General features: G+C 47.1%; 1 protein-coding gene across 2 annotated transcripts; it reads right to left on the reverse strand.

Annotated features, from left to right (window-relative positions):
• Positions 1 to 846: 846 nt before the first annotated feature.
• Positions 847 to 23,082, reverse strand: MEAK7 (MTOR associated protein, eak-7 homolog). 2 transcript variants are annotated; one of them, XM_061593742.1, is made up of 9 exons: positions 22,892 to 23,082; positions 21,976 to 22,161; positions 15,548 to 15,741; positions 12,361 to 12,591; positions 10,522 to 10,666; positions 9,131 to 9,571; positions 6,894 to 7,012; positions 5,643 to 5,822; positions 847 to 4,074 (listed from the first exon to the last, which is right to left on the reverse strand). In XM_061593742.1, exons 3-9 carry the CDS (start codon positions 15,716 to 15,718, stop codon positions 3,952 to 3,954), a joined length of 1,410 nt encoding a protein of 469 aa, XP_061449726.1. In that variant the 5' UTR covers positions 15,719 to 15,741; positions 21,976 to 22,161; positions 22,892 to 23,082; the 3' UTR covers positions 847 to 3,951. The 2 variants fall into 2 exon arrangements, with proteins under 2 accessions (XP_061449726.1, XP_061449724.1); XM_061593740.1 differs by lacking the exon at positions 21,976 to 22,161.
• Between the last annotated feature and the right edge of the window lie 1,327 nt (positions 23,083 to 24,409).

The following is a 24,409-nucleotide window of genomic DNA, read 5'->3' on the forward strand; positions in this document are numbered from 1 at the left end:
GAGAAAAGTAAAAGTAATACTATTAGGTATATCTTGTTGAGATGGATATCTTCAATCACATCAGGGTCTTCTCTTACCTCGTTAAGTATGAAGGTTCCATATGAGCATCTTTCACAGAATGAGATTGGATGATACCGGGGGAGATTATGTAGTCCAGGTGGGGGGAACCTTTGGCCCTCCAGATGTGGCTGGACTACAGTTCCCATCATCCCTAGCCATTGGGTGGCTGGGGTTGAAGGGAACTGGTAGTTCGGCCACATCTGGAGGGCCAAAGGTTCCCTATATCTCATGTAGTCCAACCCCTTGCTCAGTGCAGGAATCTTTCAACAACAGCATCCCTGACAGATGGCCATCCCAGCTCTGCTTAAATGCCTCCAGCAAAGGAGAGTCCAACTTCTCCGTAGGCAATCTGTTCCAAACTCAAATAGCTCTTACCATTAGGACATTTCCTGTGCCACATTTCCCTGCAGGGCACCTTACAGGAGGCTGTGTGCCTGTGGTGGGCGGGGCCAGAAGCAAAAGTGGGTGGAGCAACAAATATGACTACATTCCACCTACAGAGAAGTCATCCGTTTCTACACATCCACACCACTCTCTATTCTCCCCCCATCCAGGCAAGCAAGCCAGAAGCATTATTATTGTTCCAGGACACATTCCAGCCAGGAATTCCAGCACTCAAGGAGGGAGTCTAGCAGGGTCACTGAAGTGCTGGGGGGGGGGGTAAGGTTCTGAGGGCCTAATAGAGACCTGGAAGGCCACATGCAAGCTCCCGAGTCTTCATACTCAAAACAGACCAAAACAAATAACCTGAAAAAGAAGTTGCTGGAATCAAGAGTTATAGAAAGGTCCTGGGACATTTTATTTATTGCAGTAAATTTGCTATGTGCAATTTGACATACATTATTATTACAAAACCACCCAAAAGGTGCTCAGAAAGAAAACAGGATGAATTAGCATCATTGACAGAATGCAATTTTTCACACTGGCCTTTGGCCTAGATAAGTTTCTCTCCTCCTAGCACGTAACATCTCCCTCTGCTTGAAGGTGAATCCCAAGTATTGTTGGAGGTAGCATCATTTATGGCAAGTGGGCCTGGTCTATGCAACAAGGGTCTAGGATGCTCTCAAAGTGAATTCGCAGCTGAAGCACTAGACAACAAATGCTGAACAGAGATGGAAAATGCTACCGTTATTCCAATTGGGATGGTTGGACCAGCAGCCAAAGAAACATCTGGGCCTCACCCAAATTTACTCTTCGCTTCCTACTCCTGGTAGAGTCACGTAAGATTATAAAACATCTGCTGTGGCCCAGTTCGTTCATTCATGTTGAACAGAGCTTTGATCCTTCCTCCACCCGACTTCTTTGTCCACAGGGACCAAGGCTTGCTTACACCCACTCTGTCTCAGGAAATGTGTTTCTATGACAGGCCATGGGTTAGACACGCCTGCCTTACGCTGACCCAATATCCACTAGAACCCTGTTCTTCAACCTTGGGTCTCCAGATGTTTTTGGACTCCAACTCCCATCATCCCCAGCCAGCTTAGCCACTGGTCAAGGGATCATGGGAGTTGTGGTCCAACAACCTCCTGACCCCTGGTTTATCTCAGGATCTTAAAGACTGGGAAGGGTTGCAGCTTAATGGTTCAGCAGTGCTTTCCAGGCAAAAGGTCCCTGGCAATCTCTAGGTAGGGTTGGGAAAGGGCTCCTGTCTGATCCTGGTGCACTGCTGCCAGTCAGTGTTGACAGTACTGAGCTGGATGGGACAATGTTTGTACTCTGTATAAGGCAGCTTCCTATGGTCCTATTGGGGGGGGGGGAAGGTTAGGAAATAAACAGTCAGCTATCATAGGTTGGATGCCAGTCAGGGTAGACACTACACAGCTAGGGAAATCATCAATCTACACGGATAAAACTATCAGTTGGGATAGAATTAAACACTTTGGACTGACATGTAGGCTTTCCATTTCAAGCTTTTCATGCTGGCTTGGATGAATGTCCCATAAACACTCTGCGGAAGAATCACTACCAATAGAGTCTAACAACAACAACAAATGACCGTAAGCATGATTTAATTTCCGATTTGCAGTCTGACCCTAAGCATTTTTAGGTAGAATTTCCACTGAATTCAGCAAGACCATCTCCCAAGTAAGCACATAATAAGGTTCCAGCCTTAAACAGGTATATCGCTTTTGCAAGGCAACACTGAAGGAATGTGTTAGCTGAGGAGGAAAAATACTCCCCTGTAAATCTTGCAGATTTATTGCAACAAAGCCAGTGGAACAAAATAACTCCTCCTAAGGTTATAGGCCTTAAACATGACATCATCAAGTGAATAGTCTCTGAAGGCCATATATAATCCAGCTTCTGCAGAAATTATGTTAGTGCAGCTTGATCCAGTGACAGCAGGTGACTCCATGTCAGTGGGGCAGTGGAATCTGCTCTGGATTTTAGCTGAAGCACCTTGGAGAGCTCCTTGAAAGCTCAGACTAAAACCCAAAGTGGATTCCACTGCCCCACTGACATGGAGTCACCAGCTGCCAGTGGCCTTATCGATACGTGAACAAGCCTAAGAACACTTTTGTATTTCCAATGTACTATTTCCCTATCGACTGTTTTTATTTCATTTTTAATCTCTGTCTTCCAGTGATCTGAGAGGCTCTAGTGGCACTTTGTACACTTGCAAACTATTTTTTCATTTGTTTTGTGTCCTTAATTTTCTGCTCAACATTCATCACCTTAGGACTAAAAGAAGTCTAAAAACACTAGTTTAAACATCCAGTCTTGACACGCAACTTTAAAAAAATTAAAAATTGAGAGCATGGTAAGAGTCCTGAGTGGCCATAACGTTTGCAGCTTGCGTTTGTTGCTTCCAGCGACCCCTTATTTTGCTGTGTGTTTCATGTTGCATAGAGGCGCAGATTTGAAAAGTGGATAGTCACCTGAAAATCCAGCTGTGAATTCCATCTCCACCCTATCCGTTTAAGCTTTCTAGCCTGAATCCTGAAGTAGGCCTTAAACTGAGCACATGAGTTTATTTCTTGGCAATACCTAGTAGACAAAACTAGTCTCAGAGCTTCGGACATTGCTAGGCGTGGCTGCAAGTGATGTCTCACTGGGGCCCTGCCTCGCCGGTTCCACCGCTGCATGATTTAGCATTGATCTGTGCAGATCTGATTTGATAACAGCATCTTAGAGATCAGCCCAATCTCAAACTTGTTAAAGGGTCCGATGCACTGATGCCACACACACTGGGAAACTCATAAGGAAGTGTTCTTTCCCTTGCCCCAAAACAACGGTCCATGCCCACACACCCCAACTGAAATCTGACTCTGTTCCCAATCCTACACACGTTTCACACTTACGTCAATGAGATTTAGGACTGTAATCTGAGACAAAACACCATCACATATCAGCATTCCGACCGCTAGCTACTGCATTTTAAAAAATTCAAAATCTGGCTTTCCCAAAGCTAATCCAACAAAACTGTCTTCTGTATGGATGGAAGAGAGTTAGCAAAGACCCGTTTTCTTGAATGGTGAAAACAAGCTGCAATCCATTCAAGAAACTGTTTTCCACCAGAATTCTTGAAAGCTCGCTTGAGCTGCTCAGACAAAAATGAGTGAATAGCGAATACTAAAATGGATAAATTGGGGGAGGGGGGATGGACCTATATTCCTTTATATTCAGCAAAACCCTCAATGATTAAGAACTTAGCGGACTACCTAAATCATGCATTCAGACCACCCACCCAACCCCAACAAGACATCCCGTTCCCCGTAGAATTTGTCTCCCAACCAGACAGCACGCTACACCAGGAAAACACATTACACTTGAATGGTTTGTGTTATCCAGTTTTGGCATGTGGGAAAGAGAGAGCTCAGAGACTGCTCCCCATGCACACAAACAAGCCCTTTCTGCTCAGCATCGGGCAAGAGCTTCCAAGTCTGCTTCTCAGTTGCCATCCCTGTCGTCAGCCGGATCCCGCAGCCCATCACTCTGGCGGCTCTTCCCGACCATCTCAAGCAAAGCCTGGGCCTCGGGGTCTACATCCAGGATGCTCTTCGGCCCTTTCCCCTAAATAAAATAAATTTTAAAAACCAGAAGACAGGTTGGAACACCAAACAAACAAGCAAAAGTCAACAAGGGACAGGACACGGTCAACCCGTAACCGGCGCCCTTTCATTTACTCGTCAAGTCTGTGTTACAAGGAAGTCACTCCGCTTCGCTCTCCACCCGTGTCACTCTGCAAACAGAAGAACAGGTTTTACGGCCCCCACCCACCCTGCTTGGTTGGTCTAGTCAAACAGGTTGGATTGGGTTACGGGGCTGCCTGGAATGACTGGAGAAGCGGGCCGATGTCAGCGCGTAATCTTTGGTCGCTGAGCCCTTCCAAGAATAAACCTTGGGAAACCGCCGGGGGAACGAAGGAAAGAAACAAAAAGACCCCCACCCCCATGGTATTCTTGGAAAGAAACTGTCTAGCTATTCAGTGCCAAGAGAGCCATGTGAAAAGACAATTATATTCTCCTGAACATTTAATGGACAATTAACTTTGTTCCTGCTTTGGATGGGGGGGGATGTTCAGTTTTCAGAGTGATTCTTGCTTCGATTGCCGTTTTGCGACTATTAACATCACTCTGATGCCAATGCTAAATATCTGGTGCTAACGCCAACAGCAGGATTTTCACAGTTTTTTGTTAGCCATTTTGGAAACATGTAATTGGGTGCCACCACAGAAAAGGCCCTGCTCCTGGCAGCCACCCGCCTGTGGTTAAACACCAGGCCTGTGTGTCTTGCAACTCACCAACCCAAAGAAAACTTGACAACCACATACAGCAGCCCACAAGGGCTGCAATAAACTTGTTTCTGTTGCCCGAAAGCACACACAACAAACTACAAGACGGGATTTGTCAAGAACGTGGCAGGTGGCATATGGCTTGGTAGGTCATTAAATTGTGCCGGACTTTTTGAGTCGAGAATACCTCTAACGAATGGTCCCCACCTTGAGCTTTGGGGGCCAGGAGGTTTATAGAGGGAAGTATCCCAATGCAGAAATTCTATTGTATCCAACATAATGTTAAGTAACGTAGTGTTCTCTTAGCACAAGGTTTTATATTTGTGCAGTAGAACTCACCCTTCCCTAAATTTGTTCTGGGATTTCCCCCCCCCCTCAACCTTCCACGGCAGAGGGGAGAGAGGAGAGTTCCACTGCACAAGCAAAAATCCTTGCACTAACAGAACAAATGCACTGGATACTGCGCACTACATGGAGCCCACTGTCTCCCCTTGCCCATCAGCTGTCACAACACTGATCACCTGATAAGTGGCTGAAATGAGGGAGGACGGAGCATCTCACACCTGTCCACTCTGCCCCACCTCTCCAAAAAAGACTAGCACCGATTGTTGGTTGGGTGACACCTATATGGAACAGCAGCACTTTGCCTGTACCATCAGATGCTTTGTAGGAGTCTCCACCCTCCACTGCAACATCTCTTAGCATTTGCAGCAGGGGGAATTTGCAAGCCGAGAACCTTTGAGAGTCACGGATCCCACGCACGGGTTTTGGGCTACTGACTCACTGTCCAGCATGGCGTTTGACCACCTCAAGGTTTGATGAAGTGACAATAACAGCGGTCACTTACGGTGGCACTTTCTGGGGGCTCTCCCACTGCCCACACCTCTATGGCGTCCAACGTGAAGTTCTCCTGGGCCGACAGCTGAGGGCTGTTGTATGTGGTGCACCTGGGCTTGGCTTTGCTGTGGCCCTTCCCGTAGTTACTGTCTACCCACAGCCCGAAATATTCATGTTGTCCGCCCATGCCCTTGGAAGAAAAAATAACAAGAACAGAAAGTTTCAAGAAACAGACAGCAGCATGCACAGCTTGGTCATCAACCCATGTCAGTGTTGGAAGACCACGTTATGACACCCCACCCAAGACGCAAGAATGCCGCCTCTACAGCCAAATCAACCTGACAAGCCTCGCTGGATCAGACCAAAGATCCATGTAGTTCCCGCATCTTGCTTCTCACAGCAGCCAATCAGATGCCTCAGAGAATCCCACAAGACAGGCAGGAAACCAACAGCCCCTTCATACTACTGGTCCCCCACAACTGCCTCTGAATGTGGAGGTCCTGGATAGCCATCATGACTAGTTGCCTCTCTTTGTGGGCCTCCCTTCCTCCATGAGCTTATCTAATCCCTTCCCAAACTATCTAAGCTAATGGCCCATCAAAGTGCTGGGCTTGACCAATACAGCTCTTTATAGCTCAGAACCCCAGTATCTTCTGGAACACCTTTCCCGATATGAACCTACCCAGATCCTTAAGTCTTCTTCTGAGGCCCTTCTCCAGGTCCCCCCTCTGAGGGAGGCTCGGAGGGTGGTGACAAGGGAGAGGGCCTTCTCAGTTGTGGCTCCCCATCTGTGGAACGCGCTCCCCAGTGAGGTCCGCTTGGCGCCTTCACTGACATATTTTTGGCACCAGGTAAAGTGTTACCTTTTCCCCCCAGGCGTTTGATAGACTAAGATGATGTTGTTCGTATTATTGTGCTGCCAAAGCTTTCTGTGGCTGTATGGGGGTGGTGGTGGTTTTATTATTTTTGTTTTACTGTACGATATATTTATTTTGGTTTTTAATAATGCTGTAAGTTGCTTGGAAACCTCCAGATAGCAAGCCACTAATAAATAAATAAATAAACTTTAGTTGCCCTTCGTAGGCCTCTCTTTCTCTATGAGTTTATATAACCCCCTTTCAAAACTACCTAAGCCACCACCACACCTTATATCGGCAAAACCCACCCATGAATCATGCTTTGCGTGAAGTACATTTGCTTCAGTGTTGGAAGAGCCAGAAAGCCAACCGGTGACACCGGCCGGCAACTACTTTGTACTTACAAGCCCATTCGGCATCGTGTGCTGCCCGTGATTCAAGTACATGTAGTGGTCATTGTAGCCAGTGTGGGTGAACACCGCCAGCGAGGGAGAAACAGAAAACAGAAAGCATCCGTTGTCGCCTGTAAACGACAGTGGAATGAAGGATCATGGACCAACGGAGAGGGAAATAGCAGAGAGCAATCTAGGAACACAGAACATGCCTTTCACTGAAACATGTAGTGTTTTAACATGTGCTTTAAAGACAAGAAGAACATAGGAAGAACATAGGGCACGGGAAGCTTCCTTACACCAAGTCAAACGATAGTTGCTTCTAGCTCAGGATGGACAGCGGCTCTGTCTACACTGTCTCTCTACACTGATGGACAGCGGCTCTCCAGGGTTAGATATGAAGAGCCTGGTGCATCGGCCAATGGCCTACCTAGTCCAGCATTCTGTTCTCCCAATGGCCAGACAGATGCCTACAGGAAGCCTCAAAACAGGATATGAGCACAACAGCACTCTCCCCACTTGCGGTTGCTCACAAAGGACATTCAGAAGCTCACTGACACCAGTAGTGGAAGGAGAGCCTAGCTATTGTGGCTAGTAGTCTTATGCTCCGCACATTTGCTTAATCCTCTTTTAAAGCCACCCAGGTTTCAGATAGGATCTGTCCCAGCCGTATGTGGAGACATCAGTGGCTGAATCTGGGGCTTTCTGCATGCAAAGCAGATGCTCTGCCACTGAGCTACGGCCCTTCTCCCGAAGGACACTCTCGCTCTTTCTCCTCGGTATTTTTATCTGGCCTAAAATACTATGCTCCTTAAAGAGGCTTAGAATCTCAGCAGAACAAAAAGAAACAGCAAGATCGCCATCTGGTGGGGAAAACAGTTTCAGTCATTTTGACAGCATTCACATTTCAAACAATCCAGTCTGCAATTCTATGCTCGTTTGCTTCGGTCTACGGCTCACTGAATTCAAAAGGGACTTAAACTGGGAGAGCCTCCTAGTGAAATGGAAATGGACTGCCTTCAAGTTGATCCCGACTTATGGCAACCCTACAAATAGGGTTTTCACGGTAAGCGGTATTCAGAGGGGGTTTACCATTGCCTCCCTCTGAGGCTGAGAGGCAGTGACTGGCCCAAGGTCACCCAGTGAGCTTCACGGCTGTGCGGGGATTCGAACCCTGGTCTCCCAGGTCGTAGTCCAGCACCTTAGGGCTGCATATGTATACCAGGACTGCACAACAATGAGAAGACTCCTGAAGAATGAGGTGTTGGGTGCAACATTCAGCTTCCCAAGAAGTTCATGAGACATGAGAGCCAAGCTTCTAGCCCTCATGAACATAAATAAATAAATAAATAAATTTTATTTGTTAGTCTTGAAAGTGTGTAGATCAGGGGTGGAGAGCTTCAGGGGTGGAGACAAAATAGCTCTCTCTATTTGGCGCTTAGGACTCTCCAAGCTACAACTCTCACCGGCCCTGCTTCATACCTCAAGTGTTTTTGCCTAGCTGAAATGTGTCCTTGAACTCTGATTACGCCTCTCACTTGCATGCATGGAGGATAGTGTGTAGGAACTAGCCTACTGTACAAAGGGGAAATTTACCCGCCCACTTTTGCCACTAGAATTTGGCCCCCAAAAGGTTGCTCGGGAGGGAATGTGACCTTTGGGCTGAATAAGACTGCACACCCCTAGTGTAGGTAAAGCCAGCTAAAATCTCAGAAGACAGAGAGGTATCAGAATGAGATTTCTGGCTGTCAGGAGCCGTACAGTAGGACCCCGCTTTACAGCGCTTCATTTTACAGCGTTCCACTAATACAGCGGTTGTCAATTGCAGAAAGGCCCTGCTCCTACAGTGCTTGTTCCACTTTTACAGCGGTTTTTGCTCATTGCGCACCACTTTTGCGTCATTTTTGCGCGGTACGCACCATTATCTTCAATGCATTCCACTTTACAGCAGTTTTCGCTTTACAGCGGGGGTCCGGAACGTAACCCACTGTATGAGTGGGGCCCTACTGTACAGAGAAAAATGAGAATAGATGATGCCTAATTGCCCAGATTGCCTAATTTATACAAATTGCAGAATCCTGCTTTTCTTTACACAGAATTTGGGTTGTTTGGGTACAGAACGTTGTTTGAACAGGAAGAGCACCCTGGACCATCGCACCTGCCGAGTGACACTGTTGGGATCTTGTGAAAAACGACTTGCATGGCCTAACTGCAGGCTAAGAGAGGTCAAGCTATACAGGGATGCTTACCTTGAAACTGTGGCTTAACTGCCCAGGAACATGAAGAAAAGCCACCAAAGACATAGCCGTCGGCATCCTTCAGAACCAGAACGCAGGGCCCCTTGTTGACAATGTGCCCGCACAGCTGCGTAAAGCTCTCGCCGTGGACCCGGGAGGCAAAGATCAGCCTCCACTTGTGCTGCAGCTCGGAAGGCAGGTGGGAGTTGATATACGTGACAGACGGGATGTCGAGGAAGCTGACAAAGCGGCTGCCTTTGACGCCTTGGCATTCCGGGAGCAAGCGGAGGGCATCTTGGTCTTGGTCCGGCAGAGAGTGCAGGACAAGCAGTCCTTGCTGGACAATCACGGTGAGGAAGGCGGAGACCTGTGGGACCCGGAAGACCCAATCCTCAATGCTGCTTTCATCGCAGACGGCGTCCAGTGCCTGATCTCTCTCACGTCTCTTCCCATCTGAAGCAGAAAACAACTCTTACAGGTAAGGGGCATCATGGAAACATCCACTCTGCTCCAGGGGAGTCACTGCAAGCCTTGGCTGCAGGATTCAAGGGCTTTCAAGGGGATTTCAACACAATGACAAAGGAAAAGAGGTCTCTTAAGGGGCTACACTGTATTCCAGGGGTTGGGAATCTCAGGCTCAGGGCCAAATGCGGCCTCCAAGCCTCTCTACCTGACTTGTGGGACTCTCCCCAGGGCATGCCTGCTCTTCCCAGACCTTGACCCTCTCCAGCCCACCTTTGCACTCTTCTTGAGTGTTTCTGCCTGGCTGGCATATGTCCTTGAACTCTGATCGTGCCTCTTGCCTGTCTGGACAGAGGGGGCTATGCAAAAGGGTGCAAAAACTAGCCTACTGTGCAAAAGTAATATTTGCATTTGTTGCTCCACTTATACCTCTGGCCCCGCCCACCACAGACACGTGGCCCCCCCGAAGGTTGCCCAGAAGCTAATGCGGCCCTCAGGCTGAAAAAGGTTCGCCACCTCAGTTGTATTTTTTTAGCACCAAGTCAATATGCATTTATTTGCCCAAGCTTTTTAAACTTTACTGTATAGTCTTAGCTGCTTGATCTGTTTTTGGTTGATTATTTCTCAGATTTTGGTACATTGTTCTGACTTCTTTAAATAGTTTGTTTTAATCTTGCATCAATATTTGATTTTTTTTTTAATATACGCCACGCCAGAATCCATGTTTTGGATGAAGGCAAATTTTAGAACGTTTTACGAATAAATAGATAAATGATCAACTCTGTCGTTATACTGGGGAAATGGGGGGGGGAGGTTGCTAAAAATACATGATTTTTCTGATGCTTTCATTTTACTCTTCTCGAGTTTCCCGTGCTCCTTTCTTAGCAGTTTGGCAGGGCCCACGGCTAAACCAAAGCGAGCAAGGATTCTCTACAACTCACCAGCCGATTTCAGTTCGGATATCAGCTGAGACGCCAAAGCTTTTATTCCGGCGGTCGAATTCTGCATATTCTTCAAGTTCCAGCCCTTCAGCTTCTTCCTGTAGCTCAGAACGTGAACCGCGGAGCCCACAAGGTCCTCTGCAAACTTCAAGAGGGTAATTGTTTTCCCTACGTGGGGTGTTTAAATGCCAGATGTAGAAAAAAAGAAACGGACCTCCTAACAAGGGTAGAAAGTAGCACTTCGAAAAGGACCCCAACAGGGACTGGTATGAGACAAATAGATGTAACTTCCATGCCTAGCATTGGGGAAGGGCTGTAGCTCAGTGGCAGAGCACCTGCCTTGCATGCAGAAGGTCCCAGGTTCAATCCCCAGCATCTCCAGGTAGGGCTGGGAGAGACTCCTGCCTGAAACCCTGGAGAGCCGCTGCCGGTCAGTGTAGACAGTACTGAGGTAGACGGACCAACAGACCAATGAGCCAGATGACTTAAGAACATAAGAAGACCCTGCTGGAGCAGGCCAGTGGCCCATCGAGGCCAGCATCATGTTCTCACAGTGGCCAACCAGATGCCTGTGGAAAGCCCACTAGGAGGACTTAAGCAGAAGAGCACTCTCCCCTCCGGTGGTTTCCAGAAACTGGTATTTGGAAGCATACCGCCTCCAACCGTGGAGGCAGAACATAGCCATCATGGCTAGCAGCCACTGACAGCCTCAATATCCATGATATGAGGCAGCCTCCTAGGTCCCAATCCTTCGTTCCAAATTGTTTTTGACATTAAGGGGCTAAAACTGGGAGCCTACAAGATTTGGATGCTGCTGCTGCTGCACTACGTGATGAGCTGCCCAGGCTATGGGTCTGACACATTCCTTGGGCGGTGAGGTGTTCCTAGGCTCCAGAGCGACTCTGCTCGCCTCATCCAGGCTAGCCACTGGCTCCCCCTGACCTGGAAAAATTAAGAAGAAGGGGTGGCTAACCAGTAGCCCACTAGATGTTGCTGGACCACAACACCCGTCCTTCTTGACCACTGATTGGCTGGGGGAAACATCTGGAGGGCCACAGGTTGCCCATCCCTGCTATCAAGGTTTTGCCGTGGATGGGGAACCTGATGCACTCCGGATGCTGTTGAACTCCAACTCCCAACGCCCCCAACCAGCATGGCCGGTGAATCTCAAGGATGATGGGAGCTGGAGGCCAACAACCTCTGGAGGGTCACAGGTTTCCCACCCCTGTACCAACTCCTGGCTCAAAACCTGGGGCTTCTAGCTATTGATTCCTGACTCTGTGGCTGCCCATAACCCAGTGTTGCCACAGCAGCTTGAACCAGCATGCCTCCTCTCCCTTGCACCCCACAACCAACAGAAGACCACACATTTAAAGCGGTATTAATCCACTTTCACAGGCATGTCTTCCCCCAAAGAATCCTGGGTTTCCTATCAAGAGGGGTAGATGGTTAAACTACTCTGGGAATTGTAGTTCGGTCAGGGGGAGTCTCCTAACACCTCTCAGCACCCCTTTACAAACGATAGTTCCCAGGATTCTTTGGGGGAAGCCATGACTATGAAAGGAGTATAAAAATGGAAATGGACTGCCTTCAAGTCGATCCTGACTTATGGCGACCCTATGAATAGGGATTTCATGGTAAGCGGCATTCAGAGGGAGTATAGCAGTGCTTTAAATGCATAGTGGCATTTAATAGCCGTGGTAAGTGTAGTAACTCCAAGAACAGTCCAGGATTCCTAAAGCTTTTTCGCCATCCGTTGCCTCAGCCCAGTCTCTGCTCCAATTCCTTTTCTGCTCTCTAACACACAAATGGAATGTGGTTTTGTTCTGTTTTACTTACCTCAAGGATTTGACTTCCCTTCACGGTCCCCTCCCTGCTCGAGATCATTTTCATGACAATGCCCCTTTTTTCCTCGGCGTTGCCTTTGAAGAGCGCCGACATAAAAACAACAAACTGCTCCTTGACCACCTGGCCGTTGGACCCAGGAGATTTCTCGGTCGGCTGGATGCTTTTCATCCCATTGTACAGCCTGACGACCATCGACTCTGGCAAGGCTTCCTTGACGTAGGCCTAGCAAAGGAATGGAATGCAACAGGGAAGTTCAGCCATCCCGAACAAGCAGTCTCCAAAGAGAGAGGCAGCCGCCCTGCACCAAAGGGGCAGCATTCTGACACCAAAGGGGCAGCATCCTGACACCAAAGGGGCAGCATCCTGACACCAAAGGGGCACCGGCCCTTCCCCAGATCCCTAGGTTGCATGCGGCTCCATATGCGTTATACATTTAACACAGTACTATGCCACTTTAAACAGTTATGGCTTCTCCAAACGAATCTTGAGAAGCATAATTTGTGAAGGTTGCTGAGAGTTGTTAGGAGACCCCCTCACAGAGCTACAGTTCCCAGAGTGGGTTGACAAACAATCCCTCTGCTGACAGTCAAGTGTACACAGGTGGACCAGCCGCTAGACTCAATAAACACCAGCTCCGTGTGATCATGCTATCGATTTTAGACAGCCAGTGTGGTGTAGTGGTTAAGGTGCTGGACTACAACCTGGGAGACCAGGGTTCAAATCCCCACACAGCCATGAAGCTCACTGGGTGACCTTGGGCCAGTCACTGCCTCTCAGCCTCAGAGGAAGGCAATGGTAAACCCCCTCTGAATGCCTCTTACCATGAAAAACCTATTCACAGGGTCGCCATAAGCTGGGATCGACTCGAAGGCAGTCCATTTACATTTCGTACTACTAATATAGCGCTTTGCATGAAGGACTGAAAGAAAGAGCCTTTCTAGGGACAAACTATTAGTCTCTGAACATGCTATGTTACCATTAGGCATTACAAATGTGTAAGTTTCCAAGTTAAAGAGACACGTGATAACTAGGACCTCCTGCCAGACCTGGTTTCAAATCCCTGCTCAGCCATGAAGCTCACTGGGTGACCTTGGGCCAGTCACTGCCTCTCAGCCTCAGTGGGAGGCAATGGCAAACCCCCTTTGAATACCGCTTACCACAAAAACCCTCTTCATAGGGTCGCCATAAGTCAGAAGCGACTTGAAGGCAGGCCATTTCCATTTTCAGCTCAGCAGAATTCCGCATGCAGAAGATCTTAGGCTCAAGGTCCATTTCAAGCGGCGGCCTGGGCAGCAAGGCTGGGAAGACCCCGAGAACTGCTGCACAGACCAGGGGTGAGGAAACTCAGGCCCAGGGGCCAAATACAACCTTCCCCACCTCTCTGTCTGCCCTTGGGACTCTCTTAGGCCACGTCCTCTCACTGGTCCTGCTCTGCGCCCTCCTTGACTGTTTCTGCCTGGCCGAAACATGTCCTTGAGCTCCAGTCATGCCTCTCGCTTCCCCGGACGGAGAATGCTGCATGTAGAAACTAACCTACTGTATGAAGGTAAGATTGACATTCATTTCTCCGTCTGCTTTTGCCTCTGACCTCGGCCACCACTGACATGTGGCCCCCAGAAGGCTCCCCAAAAGGGAATGTGGCCCTCGGCCTGAAAAAGTTTGCCCACCCCGGCACAGTTGATACTGGAACAGTAGGACAAAGAGTCTGATCTGGGACAAAGCAACTCCTCTGCTTCTTCCTCAGGCAACATCGACGGTCAATGTATCATTTAATTATTAAGGGTTGCTTGCAGCCAAGTCCTACCCAGAACAGACCCACTGAAATCAACGAACCTAAGTCAGCCATGTCTACTAATTTCAATATGTTTACTTTGACTATGACTAGCACTGGGCACCACCTTAAGCAGCTCTCCACCAGGAGCCCAGGGCAGCGAACAAAAAAACAATACCATTTAAATTTAAAACAAAAACAAAACCCTGCAGACACGCTGGTTTAACATTCCTCCCTTCTCCATGGGAAGCTCTGGGATTTGTAGCTCTGTTTAGCAAAGGAAGTTTTTTTCCCCAGGATTCAGGGGAGAAGCTGCGGCAGTTCAACTTGCAGAAAGCCAGAAGGGTACAGCTACATTAATCTCCCTCTCCTCCACTCCAACTCCACCGCCTTCCTGGGTTTTTTTAAAAAAAATAAAGTAAACAATATGATGTCACTTGTGCAACACAGTGTCAGGTTGAGACGTCTTGGGCGTCCCGGCTCACTATCTGAAGACCAAGGGGTGGGGAACCTGCGGACTGCAACTGATGTCTTCTCCAACTATTTGTCATGCTGGCTGGGGCTGACAGGTGTTGGAGTCCCACAATGTCTGGAGGGCCCACAGGTTCCCTGCCTCTGCATTATGTAATGGGCCAGAGCATCACCACTCTATAGTGGCTAAGAGACTGAGCTCAGTGAAAGCGTAGCCTGGGGAGGGGAAGAATCAAATCTTGCCTCTGCTGTGAACTCATGATTATTACCATTATGATTACCATTATTATTTATTAAATTTATATCCCTCCCTTTCTCCCAGAAGGAGCCCAGGGTGGCAAACAAAAACACTAAAAACATCTTAAAAACAGACTTCTAAAATATATTAAAACAAAACATCTTTTAAGAAAAGGTTTTAAAACATCTTAAAAAGCAATTCCAACACAGACTGGGATATGGTATCTACTTAAAAGGCTTGTTGAAAGAGGAAGGTCTTCAGCAGGTGCCAAAAAGATAACAGAGATGGTACCTATCTAATATTTAAGGGGAGGGAATTCCAAAGGGTAGGTGCCACAACACTAAAAGTCCAGTGCCTATGTTGTGTGGAACGGACCTCCTGATAAGACAATATCTGCAGGAGGCCCTCACCTGCAGAGAGCAGTGATCGACTGGGTATATAAGGGGGAAGATGATCCTTCAGGTATCCTGGTCCCAAGCTGCATAGGGCTTTGTACACCAAATCAGAACCTTGACCTTGAGCAATCCTTTTAAGCCTCAACTTCTCATCTGCAATATTGGGATGATAACACCAACCTATCTTACAGGGCTGTTGTGAAGTTTCAACAGCAAGATTGCATCTTCAAAGTGCTTTGAACACACACAAAATTCAACTGACAGGTTAAATATTACGACTGTCATCAAGGTTGTTTCCCTTACCTTCAGCGCTGCCAGAGTCACCCCTGTCTTGAACGCTTTCCCCACCTTTCCTCCGACGATCTCTCCCGCCCCGGATAAGGCAACGAAGACGCCATTGATGTCAGCTTGTTCGTCGGGAAGAAACCTCGAGAGATGCTTCTGGTAGCCGCTGCTGCTTTCCACGTTGCCCATCTTTTCCAGAAGATGGTGGGATTCTATGGGGAAGATGAAAGGAAAAAAGAAAGAGGCCAGCATGAAAAGGGCAGCAGGCTCAGAAGGTACCAGTCCCAAGCAGCGTTGAGGGAATAGCTGGATGGTCAAGTGGCAGAGAGAGAAGCAGATCGTTCAGAGTCAGATTCAGAAAGGCAGGGATTCAGCTGGTCCTGGCCTCCCCTACACTCACCCTCAATCAATGCGAGCATCACTAGAGGCAGATTAAAATGGAAACACTAATAGGGTTAAATGATTGATTTCGTGCATCCAGAATAATGCCCAGCCAGAATCTATTCTATTCTACCCCCCATGGCGCAGAGTGGTAAGCGGCGGTAACGCAGCTGAAGCTCTGCTCACGGCCAGAGGTCAATTCCAACGGAAGGAGGAAGTCGAATCTCCGGTAAAAGGGGGTGAGGTCCACTCAGCCTTCCATCCATCCGTGGTCGGTAAAATGAGTACCCGGCATATGCTCAGGGGTAAAGAAAGACCGGGGAAGGAACTGGCAATTCCACCCCATATATACGGTCTGCCTAGTAAACATCGCAAGACGTCACCCTAAGAGTCAGAAATGACTCGCACAACAAGTGCGGGGACACCTTTACCTTTAGAATGTATTAGAAAAGGTCAAACGATCCTACAGCTCAGGGAAGTGTGAGGGTTGAAGGAGCCAGCAATCCCGACCTGTTTTGTGGTCTGCAAGTAACTCTGCCTACAGGACATGGCCAGTAGTGTGGGTGGGAGGAACAATTATCCTCCAGGAGATAATAGGACGAGCGCAGACCCACCCTACACAATACATAAAAGTAACATGAACAGTCCTCCCAGTAAGAAAAAGCAGCTGCAGGGGGCTGCCAGTTTGTGTACGCTTAGCCTGGACAGGGTGAGAAGAGGCTGCTTAATCTGGGGGTTGCCAGCACAGTGCCCACAGGCACCACTGTGCCCACCAGTGCTTCCTGTGGCTTCCTCAAAAGGTCACAGTAAAGATCCCCTCAAAACCCCGCAATGCACAAGAGACTGTTTGCTTTTCCTGCATGGTTCTTGCTTGCTGGCTCAACCTTTCCTACATTAAACATGCCCATATTTCATTGGAGGCCAGGACTGGACACTCACTCTCCCATCCGTTCTGAACAGAGGAGAGGTGCAAAAAGTTTCTCTCTGTGATGTAGGTCTTTTTTCCCCATTGATGAGAGTGGCTGATGGGGGGGGCTTGCCCACACCATTTTGTGGTTCTGTATCTTTTCCTGCCCTTTCAGATGCGGCACCTTTTTCGTGTTATGCCACACCCCCATTGCAGACATGTGACTGGCACCCACTCGTACCCAAACTGTTCCAAGGTTGCCGACCCCTGGCTTAACCCTCTCTTTTCCTTCCAAAGGTGCAGGGAGGAACATTACAAGGGTCACACATCTTTTCTCTAATAGAGAGAAAAGCAACTGGGGAAAAAATTTGGAGAACTGAAATGGCAGAAAGGGAAAAGATGTAAGCATCTCCTCACCACCACCACTGGCCTATTCTGCTCCCAATGACAACCTCCAAGGTTGATTTTTTGGCAACAGGGGCGTGAGGACCATCAGAAGATGACATAAAGGAAATGCTAACCTGACCAAAGAATCCGCTCGCTTTCCAAAATGCCCCCAAGAGGAACATTAAAAGGCCTGAAACCACAAAGACTCCAGGGTGCCAAATACTGGTTTGCAATCCAATACCACAAGAATCCACTCCAAAGCATATCTAGGAATTTCACAGGCGTGAAAATATACCGATATTGTATAAAGTGCTCCTTCAAAAGGGATGCAAAACAAGGAGCTGTACGTTGCAAAGATGTCTAGAAAGAAGGGACTCCTTGTGACCATTTCAGCAGCATCATTTTTGGTACACCTAAAGCCGGGGTGGAAGACCTCAGACCCTTCAAGCTTCTCCAGCTGGCTCTCAATACTCTCCCCAGCCACACCTCTCAGAAGCTCCGCTTCACACCCTCCTCAAGTGCCTTTGCCTGGCTGGAATGTGTCCTTCCACTCTGATAATGCCTCTTGCTTCCCTCGATGGAAGATTTAGAGGCATTTGTGTAGAAACGATCCTACGGCACAAAAGTAAAATTTACATTCATTGCTTTGCCCATTTTTTCCTCTGGTCCTGCCCACCAGCTGCATGTGGCCCTCAGAAGATTGCCCAGAAGGGAATGTGGCCCTGTGGCTGAAAAAAAAACCCCACCCCTGATCTAGAAAGCATTTTTCACTTAATGGCAAAGAAGACTTTATCCTTGTAGGATTTCATCCATATTGTAATGGAACACAGTATCTGTCCATTCTGTCATAGTTCTTTTTGCGTTGCTTGAATACAAATATATTTCCACATCTCAGTGACTTCTTGCATACTTTCTTTGGTGGACTTTTGCAGTGTCAAAGACAGGTCTCTCCATCACCTTCCTTCCCTTTTACAATCTAATATTCAGCTCACACAGACATTTGAGTCACTGCAGTGAAAGTGACACAGAGGGTTGCCAATCTGCTTGTGCATTTAACAGCAGCCCACCATGACGAAATCTAGCAGGTAAAATATAAGGACATAAGAAGAGCCTGCTGGATCAGGCCAGTGGCCCATCTAGTCCAGCATCCTGTTCTCACAGTGGCCAACCAGATGCCTCTGGCATGCTCACAAGCAGGACCAAAGCACAACAGCACTCTCCCCTCCTGCCATTTCCAGCAACTGGCATTCAGAAGCATTTTGCTTCCAGCCATGAAGGCAGAGCAGAGCCATCGTAGCCAGCAGCCACTGATGACCTTTCCATGAATTTGTCTAATCCAGTTTTAAAGCCATCCAACCTAGTGGCCATCACTGCCTCTTGTAGGAGTTCATTCCATGCATGAAGAAGCACCTTCTTTTGCCTGTCCTGAATCTTCCAACATTCAGCTTCATTGAATGTCCACGAGTTCTAGCGTTACGAGGGAGAAAAACAGTTCTCTACCCGCTTTCTCCATTCTGTGCATAATTTTATACGCTTCTGTCATGGCACCTCTAGCATGACTTTCCTCTTTACTAAACAGCTCCAAATGCTGCAACCATTCCTCATAAGGGAGTCATTCCACCCTCTTGATCGTTTTCGTTGCTCTTTTCTGAACCTTTTCCAGCTCTACAATATTCTTTTGGAGGTCAGGCAGCCAGAACTGTACATAATATTTCAAGTGTCGTCGCACGACAGATGTATAAACTTTCCTTGGCATGAAGACAATGAAAAGATTCAGCTATTTGATTTTTGAACACCCTACACTCGATAAGCAAAGCCGCTGGTTTCTGCCGCAACCGATTTAAAAGCCATTTACTGTGTTGACAAAGGGACTATATGCATGCCAGCTTTCTAAATCGGCCTTTTGAAAGTGTGTTTCCACTTGCATAAGGAAATGCAAGCCTCCACAACGCAGACTCTGCAAAGCGCTATTCCTTTCTTTTTTGCTTTGAGTAGGCCCATTGGGAAATCCTGAAAGAACTATTCCCAGCAGCATCAAACGCATACACTCCCACTCTCTCAAGATCAGGAGCATAAACGAAAGCGTTTTTAAACCAAGTATGCAATATGAGTGCTTTTCACTGCACAAGCTCCAGCGGTGGAAAAAAACAAATTGACGATCAAAGCCCAGCAAGTATAAATGATTCACAAAGCGCAGCAGCCTAAAACCTGTCAGAGAAAAGAACACACACACAAGCACACGTCAGGAACCGCAAAAATACATTTGGTCATTGCACTAGATGAGCGTGTATTTTTGTCATGTTTAGAGTAATCAAGCCGGCACTCTGACTGCCATTCAGATCAGGTCAAGGAGACAGAGAAGGGTTATCTCCTTCAAACAGGGTTGTACCAGTCCAACCCAGAGTAGATCCACTGAAATTAATGGACCTAAGTGAGTCATGTTAGTTAATTTCAACAGGTCTACTCTGAGTAGGACTTAGTAGGGATGGGGGAGGGGAAGAGCGACTGTATATCCACGTCCCATTTCAACCAAATTCTCTAGGCAGTTCACAGAGGTTATAAATTTATTTATTTATTACAGCTATATCCCACCTTTCCTCCAAGGAGCTCAAGGTGGTGCATATGGTTCTCCCTCTCCATTTAATCCCCACAACAACCCTGTAAGATAGGTTAGGCTGAGAGCTGTGACTGGCCCAAGGTCACCCAGCAAACTTCATGGGGGAGTGGGGATTTGAACCTTGGTCTCCCAGGTCCTAGTCCAGACCATTACACCACGCTGGCTCTCCAATTTACAACGGGGGAGAGTGGGGTACTTTTGGCCCTCCATGTATTGGTGGACTACAACTCCCATCAGCCCCAGCAAGCACGCCCAATGGCCAAGGATGGTGGGAGTTGTAGTGCTGCAACACCTGGAAGGCCAAAAGTTCCCCACACCTAGTTTACAATAAAAAAAGCCCAAAAAGCATCACAAAGCCCAGCAACAACCAACTAGAATCAGGCTAAAACTCAGCAGATAAAACCATCCAGGAGATGACTTTTTATTGTCATTTCACTCCTGCTTCTCCCAGGGGCATGCTGGGAGTTCAGCGAAAACTACTTTTGAGCCTTGATTTGCCCACCACATGCAGACATTTAGCAGGTGAAATGTTGTTTCCTCATTTACTCTCTATGCCAGAAAATAGGAACATAGGAAGCTGACTTCTACTGAGTCAGACCATTGTGGTCCATCTAGCTCAGTATTGTCTACACTGACTGCCAGTGGCTTTCCAGGGTCAGATATGGTTCCTTCCTGGCCCTATTTAGAGATGCCAAGGATTGAACCTGGTACCTTCTGCATGCAAAGCAAATGATCTTCCACTGAGCTATGGCCATCCCCCCTTTTGTGTGGGTGTGGAGGAATGTGATGTTCCTATATTAATGTATATATGGTAAGTGTTGTTGTTTTAGAAGATACATGGTAAGTGGAGTGAAAGAGGGGGAGTGAATGGGCAGTAGAATGCGAGATGATTGGCTGAGTGTTTAAAATGGCTGAATGTATAAAAGGAAGAGTGAGAGTGGAATGGGGGGGGAGAAGAGAAAGTGTGGATTGCTTGGTGGGGTTTAGAGAGTTGTTTACCAGGAGGGAGGTGGAGTTCGGATTAGTATTGAGTAAAACCATATGCTTATGTGCCTTAAGAAGAAATCTTGTTAATCTTGTTAGCTTTGTTATCTGTAATAAATACTTAATTTGGTTTACCAAAGGCCTGATCCTTGACTGGGGTTTCACAGACCAGAAGGGAGGGTAAGGTAATGACCAAGGCTGAAGGGGAACTGTAACAAATGGTGGCAGCGGTGAAGAGAATAACAATACCAGTATTCAGAGTCTCTGGGAATACTAGTATTGGGACGTTACTGGTGGTTGCCTAGCAGGGGGATCTGTTGAGATCTGTGCTAGAGCGGATAGGTAAACCATAAGAGAGTGCGGTCCGGACTGGTGGAGTCCCTGGTGGTGCCTAGAGACAGGCAGTAACCACGCGCAGGTAGGAACCTGACAGGGAGAGCCAGGGAAGGACACATCACAAGGAACTTCACCACTTAACTTTCTGGCTGGTCTGTGCAGATGTTAATAGTGCAGGAGCCCTACCTGAGAGAGAGAGAGACAGAGAGACAGAGAGAGAGAGAGAGAGAGAGAGCAACCCTTAAGCAACTGCACTGATTCAAGCAGTCCTCCATTCCCTCATTGCTGCCAAAAGGAGGAATTCAAGGTTGCTGCAGTCCAGAAGTTACTTCAATATATTTGAGCTGCACAGAAAACAGGTGCTAGTGACAGATCCTGTAGTGTGGACTTACAAACCATCATGGGAATCCTGAGATCAATAAATGAGTAGGACAGAGCCAAATGGTAGAGGAGTGACATGCAAGAAGGGTTGCCAGACTGGGCTGCTCCTGTGCCTTGAATTGCAGCCTCGTGTGTAGAAATCAGCAGGTACAGCATCCCACAAGGTGAAAATAAAGATGTTCATGTAACAGCAGCACAGCTACAGGGACTCATCGAAAAATTGGCAACCTCACATAAAAAGATGAGTTGAAGAAAAATCAGAAATAGATAAAACTACCAAAAAAAAGCAATGACTTAAAAGTCTCTCATCTCAGCCTGACTTACCTTAGAGAGTTCTTGTAAGGATAAAATGGGTGGGGGTAAGAACCAAATACACCACTTTAAGCTCTTTAGAGGAAGGGGCTGGGATTTATTTTTGTTAATGACATCAATATCAGCTCTATCTTTTCTTACCTCTTATTTCTAGGGTGGTGGTGTAAATATAGAATAGTAGGAAGATTTCGATTCAGATCCCCATTCCACCAGCAAAGCTTTCTTCAGTGATCTTTGACGGTAGGTGAGTGACCCCTACCTCACAATGTCAATGTGTGGATAAAAATGGAGAGGACAAGAGCAAACTGTGCAGGCTTCCCTGAGCTCCTTTTAATAAATAAAATAATTAAATCAGGAGGTAGCAAGATCTAAATGCAAGAAATAAAACGGGTTTTGCCACTGGCCTCATAAACGGACTGTTACAGCAACCGTTAGGTGTTGCAATTTGTGGTTAACCTTGAGCACCATTTGGAAGAAAGGTGGGATACAACTCAAGATGCATCATGCACATTCAAAGTACTTATATGAATTAATAATTAAAATTACTGAGTTATTTTTGAATTAAAATTAATAAAGCATTAATAATTAAAGTTAGTAATACTAAAATAAACGTGCCTCCTGTCTAGTCTGTGCTTATATGTCTGTATATGTATAGTGTATGCAATATATATCTACATAAACAAATATATAGTTATGAAAACATATTGTGTGAGTGTGTATTAATATAACACACCATAATATAATATATTAGGTATATATATATGTGTGTGTTTTTATATATATATGTATATAATCAGAGCTTGGAAAAGTTACTTTTTTTGAACTACAACTCCCATCAGCCCAATCCAGTGGCCATGCTGGGTGGGGCTGATGGGAGTTGTAATTTAAAAATAGTAACTTTTCCAAGCTCTATAGAATACACTTACAATCACAGGGTCAGCTAGTTAATATCAATGACGCCTTCATTGATGAAACACGCGCCAAGCCCCTCATTAATATTCATAACGCCACGTCCCTTCGTTAATATTCATGAGAGCCACGCCCCCTTCGTGAATACCCCGAGTTCGGCTCCTCTTCACTTGGCAGCGACGGTTCTTCAGGCTCGGAAGCTCACCCGAGGGCCGATTTTCCTCACCGCAGCCTCATCATTCCCGCGGCAGCGCCAGCGCCACCGCCACTCTCGGCCTCCGAGCGGCCAACTCCTGAAGTACCACCCAGCTGGCCGTTTGACCGACAGACTGCTTAGCCAATAGGGAACGCCCGCTCTTGTGCAGGGGCGGGTCCTGGGGGACCGCGTCATCGGCCTGTCAGTTTTCTGTAGTCAAATCGGCCGGGCTGAAATGGGCATAGAAAAAGGAAGAGTGACTGAAACCTCTCCGTGAGCGTGATTCTCTATGGGCTTCCCACTCAAGACGTCGAAATCTCTATGGCGAACAATCCCTTTACATAGCACTGGGATTTAGAACGGACATAGCGAGACACTAGACAGGAAGTGACTATAAAATCTGAAAGGATGGATGACGCTCTACTTTTTAACTTTCTCTATGATGGGCTGAAGGCTAGAATGCTCCTGCAGGAGCGTCCTCCTCCTACGTGGCCCGCCCCCTTTTGTCGCCGTAGCCAATGGGAACGCTCATAGAGAAGGTGGGGGAGGACAAGCTTGAAAGGCGAGCTCTGGGCCACAAGTTCCATTCCCGGGTGCTCTCGAACAATCAGAGCTTAGCAAATAACTAGGAGTTGCGGGGTGGAGGATCCAGATGGCTGAGCAAGCGTTTTTAAGTTGTGTTTCAGAATATTTTTAACTGTGCCGTACAAAGTGTTTGATTGTAATTGGATTTTGGAAAGTTTTAAATTGTTTTTAGCATGTTCGTCTTTTTCTTGTTAAATTGTTATGCTTATGTTTGCTGCCCTGTGCTCGTTGGGGAAGAAGGGACTGGGATATAAATTCAATATATAAACAAATAAAACAGCCTGTTGGATGCGGCTGTTGTTGCATCTGAGGAGAAGCCCAGTCATGCCTGAGTAGTTAAAGTGGTGCCTTCCAGCATGCCTGTGCTGGCTAGGGCTGATGGGAGTTGTTGTCCAAACCATCTAAAAGACACCAGATGGATGAAGACTAATTTAAAGGTTTGAAACAGCACTTTAGATTGAGGCTGGCCATGAATCGGGAGCCTACAGGGTGCTTCAGAATTGCCTGGCTCCCATTAACAGCCTACCCGGAGCATTCTGCACCAGGTGCAGTTTCCAAACAGTCTTCAAGTGCAGTCCCGCATAGAGTGCATTACTGTACAATGATCCAATCTCGAAGATCCTACCGGGGCTTAGATGTGTGTAAATCTCCTTGTGCAATGTGATCTAATGTCCAGAAGGTGGCGGTAGGATTTGAATTACCATTAATGCACAACTCCATTGAGGAATTAGGACTCTTTCAATAAATTGCCCACTGATCCTTAGATATTTCGTGTTTTTGTTTTTTAATGAAAGCTAGGAATCTACAGAAGCCAAATTCTGTAGCCAGTACAACAATCTGTGTTTTATTTTTCTGCATTCCTGCAAAATCATGGTATTGAAACTT

The sequence above is a fragment of the Rhineura floridana genome, chromosome 13, assembly GCF_030035675.1.
Source record: "Rhineura floridana isolate rRhiFlo1 chromosome 13, rRhiFlo1.hap2, whole genome shotgun sequence".
Lineage (NCBI taxonomy): Eukaryota > Metazoa > Chordata > Lepidosauria > Squamata > Rhineuridae > Rhineura > Rhineura floridana.

Coding starts and splice junctions, on each gene's coding strand:
- MEAK7 (XM_061593740.1), bottom strand. CDS start 15,718: ATGGGCAACGTGGAAAGCAGCAGCGGCTACCAGAAGCATCTCTCGAGG. Junction 12,592..15,547: donor TGACTCTGGCAGCGCTGAAG/GTAAGGGAAACA, acceptor TTCCTTTGCTAG/GCCTACGTCAAGGAAGCCTT. Junction 4,075..5,642: donor AGCCCCCAGAAAGTGCCACC/GTAAGTGACCGC, acceptor TATTTTATTTAG/GGGAAAGGGCCGAAGAGCAT.